General features: G+C 42.8%; 2 protein-coding genes across 7 annotated transcripts in view; one reads left to right on the top strand and one right to left on the bottom strand.

Moving 5' to 3' along the window:
* ccdc150 (coiled-coil domain containing 150) overlaps positions 1–14,405 on the bottom strand; it is a 64,823-nt gene that overhangs the window by 19,217 nt on the left and 31,201 nt on the right. The window lies entirely within an intron of this gene.
* Positions 1–14,405, top strand: part of ecel1 (endothelin converting enzyme-like 1) — a 38,970-nt gene that overhangs the window by 4,530 nt on the left and 20,035 nt on the right. Inside the window, exons 2-6 of the mRNA XM_028420300.1 lie at positions 1,190–2,391; positions 3,230–3,298; positions 3,686–3,796; positions 3,890–3,982; positions 6,376–6,500. Of these exons, the coding sequence (XP_028276101.1) occupies positions 1,534–2,391; positions 3,230–3,298; positions 3,686–3,796; positions 3,890–3,982; positions 6,376–6,500 (1,256 nt within the window). The 5' untranslated portion in view covers positions 1,190–1,533. The remainder of the gene's footprint in view (positions 1–1,189; positions 2,392–3,229; positions 3,299–3,685; positions 3,797–3,889; positions 3,983–6,375; positions 6,501–14,405) is intronic.

Here is a 14,405-nt window from a genome sequence, read left to right as displayed (position 1 = left end):
CCACCCACATGCATTCGTTTACCTGTTTTCTTTTCTGTGTCCCCTCCCTATTCCCACTACAACCCTTAAACCCACTCACCGTCTGCTGTTCGTACATGGAGTCGCAATACTACGCCTCAAATCTGTTTACTTCTAAACATTAAAACATCTTATTCTTTCTCTCCTTTTTCTCGGTCTTATCTATATACAGCACTTTCATATAAGGAGAGGGGAAAGCTTGTTTAGGGCATCGCTGCTGAAGTTTGCTATTCTCAGTGGAGATAACAGGGATCAATTTTCACAGATCGCCTTCACAGCTTTCAGCAAGTTCACTTGCGCCTAGCCCGTAGACTGCTGAAAACACACTCACGCTCTTACATACAGGCTTGGAAACTCACATCGGGACAACATCCAAAAAACATTTATCAGGCAATCTCTCTGTCTAAATGCCTGTGATATTGCTCAGAGGCTACATGAAGAATGCAGCAGAAGAAAAAGAGAATCATGCAGTGAGACCAGGGTGTTGTGCGCCTTTTTGTTAAGAAACTGTATTTTTTGTCAGTATGGATGTCCAATATTTAGCATATGGTTCCTACTTTGGCAGCTGCTTGTCATGTAACTGCTTGTTATTTCTTGTGTGTGCTTGGGTGTACATATCCAACAATAGATCTCAACACAGTCAGGAACAGGGGACATTCTGTTGGTCCTTTTGTTAGTCACGCTAAAATAATGTTAAGTGGAGACCTGACAGGGATGTGAGTAAAAAAATGCATAGCTGTCATGTTACTGAAAATGCCCTTTAAAGTGTCCCAAAACAGAAGTGTAATGATGGTCTACTGTATGTGTATGTGTGTGTGTTGGGTGAGAAAGAAACTATTTATCCTTCTGTAGTAACATAAAGTTCACATCATGGACTGACACCAGCTGAGTTATGGTGATTGCCACACTCCTCCATGCCCAGCTGATGCTCAGCTCTTCCTATTGATCTGTCCAAAACTGCGAATCACACAGTGGACATCGTCTCACTGAGGGATGACTACAACCAATCAATCCAACAGCTTTAGCAAGCATACAGAGGTTCACAAAGTGGGAAACAGCGTGGCAAAAGAGACACTATTTTGTCATTCTTTGATGTTCTTAATCGTGGATTCAACTTCCCATCTCTTCCTTGACTTACAGCCCTCTGTCTCATTTCTATTTTTATTGGCAGGTGACCTGTAACCAGTTGGAGTGAGGGAGGAGAGGAGAACAAATGGAAAAGGAGCAGAGAGAAAGAGGATGAGAGAGAGGGAGAACAAGACCCGAGAGATTCCTCATGCACAATGAGAGTCCCCGGCTCTGTCAGCTTTTGACTTGAAAGAATAAAGGGGAGTTTGCCTAAAGAAGGCCAACAGGATTTTGACATCACTTTGGTGATTTGCCTTGTAGTAGGAATTCTCCCTTTTGTCTCAGCAGAAGCAGTCATGACACTCTGAAGACTGAAATACTCCCCTTTTTTCTCCCTTTCATCCTAAACGCTTCTGCCACCTCTTACCTAGAAATACCTACTTTGCCATGGAGAAGACATACTCGCTAACTGCACACTATGATGAGTTCCAGCAGGTAAAGTATGGCGGTCGCTACAGCAGTGATATCCTAAGCAACGGCATGACTCTTCATCTAGGTGGCAGCCTGGACCGTCATATGGGGCGGAGTAGGGGAGGCACCTGGTCAAATGGTCGAAACAGAGATCAGGGCAGCACCAGCAGCAGCGGTGGTCTTCCTCGATGGAGCCGGAGAGAGATCTGCCTTCTGTCTGCGCTGGTGTTCGCAGCAGGCATGTGCGTCATCTTGGGAAGCATGCTGGCACTCAAGTACATTTCACTGGATGCCCAGCAGGACCCTCAGTGCAGACAGGACTGCCAGCGCAAACGCTCCCTGCTGCGAGCAGCTCGCTTCGTTCAGGCCAATATTGACCCAACAATCCAGCCTTGCCAGGACTTCTATTCCTTCGCCTGTGGTGGTTGGCTGAGACGCCACGGTATCCCAGAGGACAAGCTCAGCTATGGCATAATCACAGCTATAGGAGAACACAACGAGGAGAAACTACAGCACCTCCTGCTGGAGCCAATCCGGAGGAATGGGCTCAACTCTGCAGAGCGCAAGGTCAAGGAGTTCTATCGATCCTGCGTCAACATCCAGGAGATTGACAAGTTGGGGTCTGACCCAATGACAGAGGTGTTGGACAGCTGCGGAGGGTGGGACCTAGTTGGGGCTCCTCCCGGTGCTGCTGGGTGGGAGAGGGAGGGCGCCCCACAAAGGCCGGATTTCAATGAGCTGCTCTACAGGACTCAGGGGGTGTACAGCACTGCTGTTTTCTTCTCCCTTACTGTCAATGTGGATGACAAAAACTCCTCGAGGAACGCCATCAGGGTGAGAGCAGAGCTAACATTTGAAAGTATGATGTGTGTTTTAAAGGGCATTCTAATGTTTGAGGCCTGGGCATTGATTTCCAGTCAGTTCAGAAGCATCACACAAATGTTAAGCTAAATGCACCTTTGTCCTGTGAAGAAGGTCCCAAACATGGGTCACATGGTTGATTACAAGGTCCAAGATACTATAGGCAAGAATTGTCAAGAGTTAATTACTGTATCACCTGGGCTTTTTCACTACTGACCCCTTTAGGAGACTAGCAGCAGCTATGGGACTGATCCTGTCGCTAAGCTACATATTGGACACTTTTCAAAAGCCACACATCTTTAGACATTCTCACACAAAAATGTGTATTTTTCAAAAGAAGAGATCACAGGGAAGCTTTACTACACCCAGATCTGGGACCAAAATGTCGTCAAATTCATTGCATTGCCAGTAGTACCATCGTTTGAACGTGCCGTGATGTACGTTGATTTCTAATAACTGTAGTCAAACAAAAAACATATTAGCATCATCTCTGACCTTTGTCAACACACTTTGAAATTCATAAGACAGTATAGATATTAAAGCGGACTAACAGTCGTTGGCCAATAACGAAGATTTAATAAAGGAGGAATAACTGTGTGTGAATTATTTATTAAATGTTATAAATAATTCAAATGTTTAGCATACAGTGTGATGAATGATCTGTAAATGTTAGCATTATTACAGAGTATTAAAATAATAACAGACCCTGTGAATTTGCATCTAGTGTGTGCCATATATATGTTTGCACAGCAGCAGAAATGTAATTAGCATCTGACTTTATATGTGTGTGTGTGTGTGTGTGTGTGTACAGATTGATCAAGAAGGACTCACATTGCCTGAAAGGAGTCTGTACCTGGGGCAGGATGAAGACAGTGTGAAGGTTCTTTTTTCTTTTTCCACTCACTAACTCATTTCTCCTTCTATGCCTTAACTTCCTGTTTGACCTCCTCCATGCTTTTTCTCGCCTTCCATCCACATCATGTTTTACTTCCTCTTCCTCATTGATTTCCTTTTGGTGTCCTCCTCTTTCTTCCTTGGATCCGACCCTCCTCCTGTCATCCTCCTCCTCCTCCTCCCTTCGTCTGTCCTATTGACTCTTCTTTTCGCTCTTCTTCATCAATCCACCTGTTTTCCTCTGTCACCCGCTGTGCTTTTGTTATCCTGTCCACTTTGCCACATGTCACCTCCCCGTCACCGCCTATTACTGATGATGTCGCAGCAGCGCCTCCTGTCTGTTAGCGCTGATGTCACTTTGCTCGTCTCTCAGATCCTGGCGGCGTATAAGGCCCTGATGGAGCGCTTACTGAGCATGCTGGGTGCTCACAACGCCACGCAGAAGTCCAAGGAAATTATTCAGCTGGAGACCCGTCTGGCCAACGTGAGCTGATTGAGCGCGTGCACGTGTGTGTGTTTGTGCTCATGAGCGTGTGCGTGCGCAGCATTGAGCAAAATCTCCTCTCTCTTTCCTCAGATCACTGTGTCAGAATATGATGACCAAAGAAAGGACATCAGCACTATGTATAACCGCATTACCCTCAGGCAGCTACAGCGCATTGCTCCCAGTGTGAGTACTACACACACACACACACAATCACACACACACACTGATCAGTTACAGCTATGTGTGTATGCACATGCATTTTAGGTAGAAGCAGACGTGATGGATTAAGATTTGAACTCCAACTGAGCATTTTAAGTAGTGTGGCATGCAGGAAGGAGTGTGTGTGTGTGTGTGTGTGTGTGTGTGTGTGCGTGTTAGGGGGAAAGAGGGAGCAGTGAAGCATTACATACAGACACACACACACACAGGCCTCAGTGACTCACAAAAGCTGTCCGCCCTGCAGGGGTAGACGAGCAGATTGAGGGACGGAATGAAAGAAGCAGGTAGAGAGAAAAGAAGGAGACATTGGGGGGTGCTGGAAATGATAGAGGGAGGGAGAGAGGGAGGGAGAGAGAGAGAGAGAGAGAGAGAAAAGGGTGGAGGCTCTTCTCTGAAGCATTGTGACAAGAGAACCCTCAAGATGTTTCATGGCGGAGGGAGGAACAGATGAAGAGAAGGAAACTGGGCATGTACCAGGAGGATAATCAAGAGTTTGATTTTTTTTTTTAAAGAAAAAATCTAACTACACGAACATGCACAGCATGAACATGACTGTGAAAAAAGGAGTGAGAGATGCTGACAAGAAGAATGAGACTCATGGAATGATCCAGATTAGGATACGGAGAATCAACCAGAGGAGGACAGGAGGCTGCTAAATGGCTTCAGGGTTTTGTAACTAATGGTTTGCCTAATGTTATCTTACCTCCAGCAGCATCCTGTTGTGAGTGAGTTAAACTGGTTAGCAAAGTCTGTTAAAGTCCATTAATCTGTTTCCATCGCCATGGTAACTTATGCCACAAGATTAAGTCGTGGGAGCCATTAGAGGTGCACTGCTCTTTACTGAGCACCTACTTTAAAACATCATCACTATTCACAGCCATTCCACTGGACCTGTACCAGGTTCAGTTCAAGGAGAGACCACAGTGATCGGTTTTTAATAGCACACTGTACTCTGTGTGAAACTCTCAGACGTACGATATGTTTGTAATGCAACCGAAAGCAGACTGTGATATATATAAATGAACACACTGCAAGATCACAGACAAATATCACTGATTAGCATATGTTATTGATCACAGCCAATACACATAATTTCTCTTTTAGCAAATATCTAAAGTGATCCACATAAAGACACTTGTAGAGTTGATTTGTTTTTATCTGCTACATCAGTTTAAACTTTAAGAGGCCTTAAGTGGTAAAAATGGATTCACGTATAGATCAACATTACATCAGCTTTTTTTAGTCCGTATGCCTCTGGTGTTTTTTGCACTGTTGATTTTTATTATCATGATGATAGTTGTAAAGCCCTTACATTTCTCTATGATAAACAAGTATTGCTTCATCATAAAATCTATCAAATGCAGTGTTTCCTTGTGGATAAAGTGCCAAATAATGCAAACAAATACCCACACTTTAATGTGAACCTACAGAGAGGCTGAGGCAGGGGTTTATCTGATAGCAATTTGGGATTCGTCAAGCCGGCTCACTCCAAGTCTAGCTCAACTTGATTTAGACCTGTGTGAGTACACAGAGGTCCACGTGAAGGCTTTGCAGGGAAGTCTGCATACTCACCAATACTGCATGTACAGCAAAAGACTTTGAACGTGAAGAGTCTGTTGCTACTGGCATCTAAAGTTTTGCTAACAACAGCAAACATGTAGGGGAAATTACAATGAGATGAAGAACATGTGAAAGCCTCCTCTAGGTAGACTTCAAGCACAGAGAAAACAAAGGCCTGTAGAAAGTACAATCCCAGCATCATTAATACACAAAAGCCATAATAAAGTCATGTTTTCAGGTAACAGTGCCCTCTAGTGGCTGCAGTGATTATGATGGAAGCAGTTCAATGTTATATTGTCATAAAGTCAGAGGATGGTATGGATCAGACAGTGATCAGGCATTTTCTGTTGTCTGTTGATTTCATTGTTGTTCTTCCTGTTTAAATCTGTTAAATAATATTAGCTGTGATCTAGGAAGGACGTCCTGTTTGAGTGACAGTGTACTGCTTCTGTGGTCTGTTGCAACCTTGAAGTTGCAGTTCATACTACAGTTTACCAAAAAAGCAATCAATAGTCATGGGGGTGCAATGAATATTCAGATATAAGGGGCTGTATAGGATCAACTTGTTGCCTCCCTTCACTATTAGGAAAAAAAGGACCCTCTTTTTAATCTGCATTTGACCCTTCAAAATGATGACTTTGGTCTTCAAATTCATCCTTACAAGGATGGTACTATTATTTTAAAAAGCAAGATAAACCGTAAGAGCAAGTGCTCTGTGTAATTTAACAACAGTCGGTGCTTAAGGCCCTTTGTGTTGCTGTCTGGATAAATCACTGTCATTAATTGTGTTACTGCAGCTTCACTGGAAACGCTTGTTGGACAGAATTTTCCATGACAACTTCTCAGAGGATGAAGAGATTGTGGTGCTTGCCACCGACTACATACAGAAAGTCTCTGACATCATCAAGACCACTTCGAAAAGGTAAAGATGGTGGGGAGGGGGGTGTAGCTATTCCGGGGTTAGGGGTTGGTGAGGTGGAGCATGGAGACAAAAGATGAGGGTGCTGGAGTGTATGGAAAATCAATGGAATAATGTGTTTTTGACGCAGTGCTTTTAAAGCGTGAGTAAGCGCTTTAGTTTGAGGTTGTTTTGTGTGTGTGTGTGTGTGTGTTGCCTGTCACTGTAGTTTGGACTACAACGCAGAGTCACAAGGTGTATGGATTGGTTTTTGAGTGCTGCTGTGCATGTATTTATGTATGCATTTGTGTGTGTGTGTGTGTGTGTTTGAGGTGAGTCACTGTTGGGTGAACTTCCAGTTCTGCTGCTGCTGATTATTATTGATCTACACCCACACCTTTCTACCTCCTGCAGACTCAGACAGACGCACACACCGATGGACACACACATGCAAAAACGTGCACGCGCACACACAGACACACACCCTTGTTCTTCTTGACAGACTCCAGGGGAGGCCTTAGAGGGCTGCTGCACGTCAGGATGTGTGTTTCAGTCACTGACAGCTCGCCAATAGTCACTGTGCTCTACACAAATACACAACAGCTCTCAGCCCTCATGCATGGCTGGCTGGCTGAATGACTGGCGGGTGGATTACTTGCTTGTCATTTATGTCTGAGACTGGATGCATGTCCGTCTGTCTGTGTGTCTAGCAGCGTAACCTATCCAGACATTTTGGTAATTTCATGACTCGCCAGTTCATGACATTACTGCTACCTTCATTGTTGGTAATATTGTGACCTAATCTCACTGTTTCAAATTTAGTAAGTCAGTCCTGCAGCCTGTGATTGATTCTGAAAGCACCCCACTGATGTAATATTGAATAGCCATACAAACGATATCTATTCTAATAATCAATCAAAACTGCACTAACTGACAAAACTGTTTTTGTATAAGGTCATATGACTGTTCCTACATGAGACTGTAGGGGAGATGATTTGTTTTCCCAAGACAGCTCTGACTCAAAGTAATCTATTAATGCAGTAATAGATTGGAGCAGTTTTTTTTCTGGATCTATACCTTTCACTCCACAGTGACAGGTTCTATAATACACTATGTTGCATTTGTATATAACATAAGTACAGCTTGAGGAAAACATCTGCAGGAATCTCAGGGGTACAGAAGAAAAGCAAACTAGAGAGAAATATGGTGTAAACTGTTATTAACTCAGCAACATCATTAATTGTTCCACAGGCTACGCTTTGTTTATTTTAACAGATTACTTTCAGGCTGTTCATTTATAACTGATTTATTTTTTATTTTTTTGAACAATTACTTGTACTTTTTTTCATTTGGGTAGTTCAAACCAATTAGCTTGATTTAAAAGATGTCAGGACTCAGTCTTAGGAAGGATACTTTTAAAAAGTATTCAGTACAATATACAGATTACATGTCTGAATAACGTAATCTGATTACTTGGATTAATTGCATTTTAAGTGATTGAATGCAGCCATCACACACACATAAAACACACGTACATTTTCCCATGTATAACTCTGTATGGACAGAGTTAGCTAGCAACTAACAGCTAACTAGTTCACTTATTCAAGTGAAGCTAACAGTGTACCAGCATCATGACTGAGGCAACCCGACACCTTCACTCTCCATCCTCATCCTCAGACTCTGACCCCCATCAGTCCGTCACCCACAGCTTTCTGTCCAGTTTGCTGATATGGCCCAAAAACTTTAGCTTTGATCAAAGATATTCTATTGACGGTAAGAGCTCTCACTTCAGGGACTATTCACCATCATGCACATGTAAATAACCACACAATGAGACAAGTGATCAGGAAAAAGTCAGACATCTGCTGTAAACAAGAATATTTGTTGTAAGAAGACAATGATTTTTATGTGAATTGCTTTATCCAGCAGAGTGAAAAAAACATGTTAAGTGTAATCCACTGATTTCAACAATGTAACTGTATTCTAATTACCATCTCTTTAGGAATAATGTTACTCATATTATGTATTCTAATTACATTACATGTAATCCTCCTTGAACCCTCCTTGTCCTGTATGACAGGGTCACAGCTGTCAAAGGGTGAGAGGCGGGGTACACCCTCAACATGTTGCCAGTTTATCACAAAGAGAGAGACAAACAATCAGTTACACTCACACCTACAGCCAGTTCTAGAGTCCCCAATGAACCTAAACATGCACATATTTCAAATGCTGGATAAGCATGAGGAGCAAACCCACACAGCGCACAGCCAGATTCAAACTCGGAACTCTCTGAGGCAGCAGTGCTAAGCACTGCACCGATCAATTGTTACAATACATTTTGTAACATTAACAATCAATGAAATGTAACTTTTATTTTTGTCACATTGGAGCCATAATTGCAGCTGAAACTGAAGTAAAACAGTATGTAAATCCAAAGTACAAAGAAAGACCACAAACCTTCAGATCCAGATTCAGGTCCAGATGTGACTCTGCCTGGAGGCTTAGAAAAATATCTTATTGAGATGTCACTTTTTACACTGCTGGATCAGTGCAGCACAATTATATGAGAAGAGGCAAGTTCCTACAAAGAAGCCTCTGCTTGAATGGCCTGTTTTTTTTTTCCTTTTCCATGGACATTTTTATTCTTCCCACCAAAACTCTTTAGTGTTTTCCACTGCTTACTTTTATCAGCACAACAAAGGATGAGCTGTTGTTGCAGTGATGTAGCCCAGCTCCCATCAGTGTAAACATCTCTTCCACAGCTGTGCCTTCAAAAAAACCCTCTTCCTGGTTTCTTTTTAACTGCTTTACTGCTGCTCTCCCTACTTTGTTAAATGTAGTTTTTAATCACACCGTCGCATGCATGCGCACTGAGGACACGCCGCATCATTAAGGGATTTGTAATCCCCTTTGTAAAAGTGAGGTAACCATGGCCACTTTCACATCCATTAGCCCAGGTTCACTTGTCCTCGTGCTGCAGGAGCCAGCCAGGTTTGATGCTCCGTCTCTTGTTGTTTATCAGTCTTCCCTTTCAGCTCCATCACCCCCCCCCCCCCACACACACACACACACCCCAATCCCCCGAAGGCTTTAGTAATAGATTCTACAATGTTTCAATCATCCAGCCTCCCTTGTCTTTTGTTCCCTTCACCAGTGTCTGCCTGACATTCTGTGTTTTCTGCCTTTTCTGCCTTTTATCACCCGTTCACTCGGTCAGCCATAAAGATTGGCAGGTATGAGCTTCAGTGCTGAGCTGCACATACTTCCAACTCGTAAAATGCAGTATAGGACTGGTTAGAATGACAGAGTGGTGGTCAGCTACTCTGTCAAGCTTATGAGAAATTGATCATGACAAATACAAGAAAAAAAAAACTGCTGAAAGAATAAGATACATGATGTTGAGTTACACTCATAGTATTGACTTTTTTAACAAGTTGGGAACTTATTGTGACGTTTATACTATGTTTGGAGCTTGGCTATAAGGAAGCAGGATCTAATTTAAGTTCCTTGGTGGCTGTTTTGGCCATAATACCTCCCTTTTTTATGGTAGTTGCTTTCAAGCTTGCTATACAATGCTACGCTATCAAAAACAGTTGATTTCACTTCAGGAATCCATGGACTTGTGAAGTAGGAAGCTGAGATAGCAGTTGACAATAAAAAGAGGACAATTTGTAATTTAGTTTTTTGCTTGGTTAGGTCTGTACTTCAAATCTATGTTGTTAAATTTAAGTGTTAATAATACTGAGTTAGGTTTAGTCATCATAACTTCTGTGACTCTTTCACAACATTACTCATGTTTTTTGAGACCAAACTGTCATATCTCTCTCTGCCACCTTCAGCTTCCATGGTAACGCCTCATACAATACTGTAGACAGAACTACAGATAGCCGAATGTTACATACACAGTTGTCATTTCTAAAACCTGGAAATGTCAGCAGCAGCAACCGCTGTTGTGCAACTGTGTGTTAATGGGTAAATGAGACACAAAGCTCTTCGTCATGCTGGCTCCCCATCTCAGGTCTAAAGTCCATCAGGTTTATTTCCTTTACAAAGCTCCCTTCAGTGCTGCTGAGAACATCCTCACAGAGTCACTACAAACACGTCCTGACAAGTAAATAGATCTTTATGTGCCAAGAAAACACATCTTTTTCTCTATTACTTCATTAGTTTGGCTTATTATTTATTTTAACAGGGGTAACATGTTGAACCTGCTCTCGCCCCTGTCTGTCTGGAACCTTCTGACTCATTGTTTTTCTTTCCCTCTCATCCTCCCTTCACCAAATTCATTACTGTCCACTCCCCTGCTCCCCCAGCTCTCTCCATCTGCCCTCTTCTTTCCCTCCTCTCTTTCTAAAGTTTGCCTGATAGTCTTTCCCTCAGCCCCGTTTCAATCTCCAGACACCTCTCCCTTCTCTCCATCTGCACCTCGTCCATTGTTTTGTTTTCCACCTCTGCCTCCCTCACTTCTCATTCTTCTCCTGTCCTCTTTTCTTGTTTCTTTTTCACATTCTCCATCTTCCTCCTACCTCCACTCCATCTCCAGTTTCTGTCTCCAGGGAAGTTTATTTTATGCCTTTAAACAAAGGTTAGCATTACTAGTTCACACACACACAGGCACAAATGAAGGACTATAACTATCCCATGTCCTGAGGGTTAGCTTACAATTACTTGGTTTAGAAAGCTCATTTCCTCACATTAAGGGGTCTCTCCAGTCCTGCCTTCTATTCACCAGCACCATCTCTGTTCAAATGGCACACACAGATATCAGGTAGTAACACATTTGAACCTGTGCAGCTGTTCTTATAGGGTGTGGTATGAAATTATGATGCCCGTGTCACAGGAAAATGAAAATGTGTGTATCATCTAATCATATAGCAACCTACAGTTATATCTGCAACTCAACCCTCTAAACCACAAGCCCGGCTCATTTAAACCACATATATAGAGTCCTGTACATAGTTTAGATAATTAACTTTTTGCTTTTCTATAACACAGCCTTGTCATATATTTAGTTGGCACATCATCTGTAGAAAGCCTACAGGAATGTGATGGGGAGATCATATTACTGCCTTTCTCAGATGCTTTTGTCCTCCTGACACCGTTGAAGTGGTCCCACTGAACAGATAGAGCTGGAATGAGGATCAGCACCTTCAAAACTGAGGCCATGGTTCTCATCTAGTTAATGATAGCATGCTCCCTCCAGGTAAAGGAGGACAATGTGTCTCTTCTCATGGAGTCTCTTTGCCATGACCGATGGGTGGCTGGAATAGGCTGCTGCAGTGATGCAGGCACCGTTCGGTGCCATGCCATAGTGATAAAGAGGGAGCTTAGCCATAATGAGAAGCACTTAATTAATCGGCTTACATCTCTGCCCTTACCTGTGAACACAGGGTGGCTTGCTTATTCTCTAAGACTGGAAAATAAATTCTAGTTGTAGCACCACATGTTTGGGCTATTAATAAAGAAGCACCTCCCCCTTTAGAGGTACACCAGGCTCTGCCATCTGGGTGGAAGTCTCAGGACTGTTTAGGGGACCTGCTGGAGGGATTACATCTGCCAGCTGGCCTGGGAGTGGCTGTGGATCCCCTAGGAGAAAGCTACAGGAGACAGGGAGGTCTGGGTGTCTGAATTTTGGCAATTTTGGCTGGTTAAGAAAAAAAACAGTGGTGAACACCACACCATGCCAGAACCAAAATAATATACTACAAACACTAATTGCGTTTCAAGGAAAGCTACCATACAAAGTCCAGCATGCAAAAAGCACCGAATAGTCAAATACAAACTCCTGCATATAAAATACAGTGTTCCACACAGAGGGCCTTTGTTTGGCTCCGTGCAGCAGGAGTCGGGGGTTCATGGCAGAGGTGTTGGTCCATTGTATGATTGTGAGGTGGAGCAGAGGGAGAGGAGAAGAGATTCTGTTCCTCTCAAGGCCACCAATGGACAACAGACACACACACAGGAGACACAGTCGAGGATGGTGTGTGCTGACATTGGGGGCAGAACAAGCGAGGGAAGTTTGGGTCCTTGTTAAAGTGAAGGCGATGCACTCTGAGGGGTGAAAAGGTGATGCAGACAGGAGCTCCATCCGTCTCCATTTTTCTGCTTCAGGATGACTGCACGGTCAGTTAGAAATGAATGAATGGTCTTGCTCTCTTACTTCTGTTACTCGTGTTTCTTTCATTTTCAAGTCCCTTCCTTCATCACTTTCTTTCTTTCTCTTGTTCCTCCTGTCAGTTTACATCCTACCATTGTCTCCTCTTCATTCAAATTGCAGGTCACTATTGACAATTCAATCTTTTTCTCTCTCTCTCTCTCTCTCTTTATCTATTTTGCAAGCCCTCCATCTTTAGGGGCATCTATTGACCAAGTCTTTCCCTTTACTCCTCCTTCTCTCCATATGTTCTCATATTGATGGCATTCCCGTCATACAAGTGTTCTGACAAGAGCACCTCTATGTCTCTGCATCCTCCATCTTTCTTTTCTTATTCTTTCTCTCTCCAGTGTGTGTGCTTGCATGTGGTCCCCAATCCTGCAGCCAATCCCATTAGCCAGATGAGCAGGCCTCCAATGAAGGGGAAAGCATAATGACAACACCAGCGTCTCTCTCACACACTCCTCCCTGGCCACCGCTCCCCCCCTCTACTCTCTCTCCGTCTGCTCTTTCCGTTCATCCATCACTCTCAAGGGTGTGTGCACGCAAGAATCCAGTGTGTGTGTGTGCTGTGCAATTAGAATGTGAGCAGGACATTTTCGTATTTAGGTAAGTTTCAGCCCACAAAAGTAATTTAGAGAAGTGAACCAGCTACAGTGGAGGGTGCACATCCTGCTGTGTCCATCTCCTTTGAAAATATACACTCGATGTAGCTGTAAAGCATTTTTCAGATGAAGTGCTTCACCAAACAGTGGATTTCATGGCTCTGTAGCTTTCAGCAGTGGAGGTTTGATTCCCAGCAGGGCATCCATAGCAGAAAATATGTGCTGTCAAGCCAGTATAAGGTGCTTTGGATAAAAGTTTCCTCTAAAAAAAGTATAAATGTATGTGATTTCCTTTCTGTGTGGTGTTTGGGCCTGCGGTCTGAAACATCTGATCATTCTTTCATTTCATCATTTAACACTTAAGTGCCCCAAGTCCTGACATTTCTCCAAAGTGTCAGTCTGAAATTACAGGCTACCTGCACTGAAGTTTGGAATAGAGGCGGCCTTCCCTCCTCCATTACCTACAGGGTCATTACCTGCGGTAATGTGTTGATGCAGTGCAAGGAGACAGTGTCTTTTCATCTCTCTAACTAGCCCCATTAAAATCCATTCAGCTAATGAGCCTTCACTCAGTCCTCCAGTGATTAAGACCCACCGACTGATCTGTATTCTCACAAATACTGCTTTCATTCAGCTCTGCTTTGACTCCATTACTGCACACATACGACCACACGTGGGGTGTTTTTTTTTTTTTTCATGGTAATTTTTTGGAAATTTTATTCATCAGTTTATGTTCATTTCAGAGGCCTGGAAATATTAACTTTTTTTACATTCTGTAGATGAGTAAATGTAAGTTTGCTGCAGAAACTAGAGCAACATTTTGTTAACACGTTATTTGGTATGTTGGTGTTATATTCCATGTCATCTGTGTCAATGTGCATTGGTCACATGCATATAGGCTGAAAGCTGCATTGACTCTGACCCGTCTGTTCTTATTCATGTCACATGGTTGAAAATCATACCTCCATCCAGCTGTAGGTTCACATCCTGAAGTGATTTAAGGCTCAAATCTGTGACCATGATTTTCCCATGGTTTTTCACTCACTGTAATGGAGTTTGTGTTTATTACGTATATATATATATTTATATATATATATATATATATATATATATATATATATATATATATATATATATATATATATATATATATATATGATAGATTTTAAA

Source organism: Parambassis ranga, chromosome 13 (genome assembly GCF_900634625.1).
Source record: "Parambassis ranga chromosome 13, fParRan2.1, whole genome shotgun sequence".
Taxonomy (NCBI): domain Eukaryota; kingdom Metazoa; phylum Chordata; class Actinopteri; family Ambassidae; genus Parambassis; species Parambassis ranga.
Note: the sequence above shows the minus strand (reverse complement) of the source record. Positions and strands in the feature narration are given on the sequence as shown.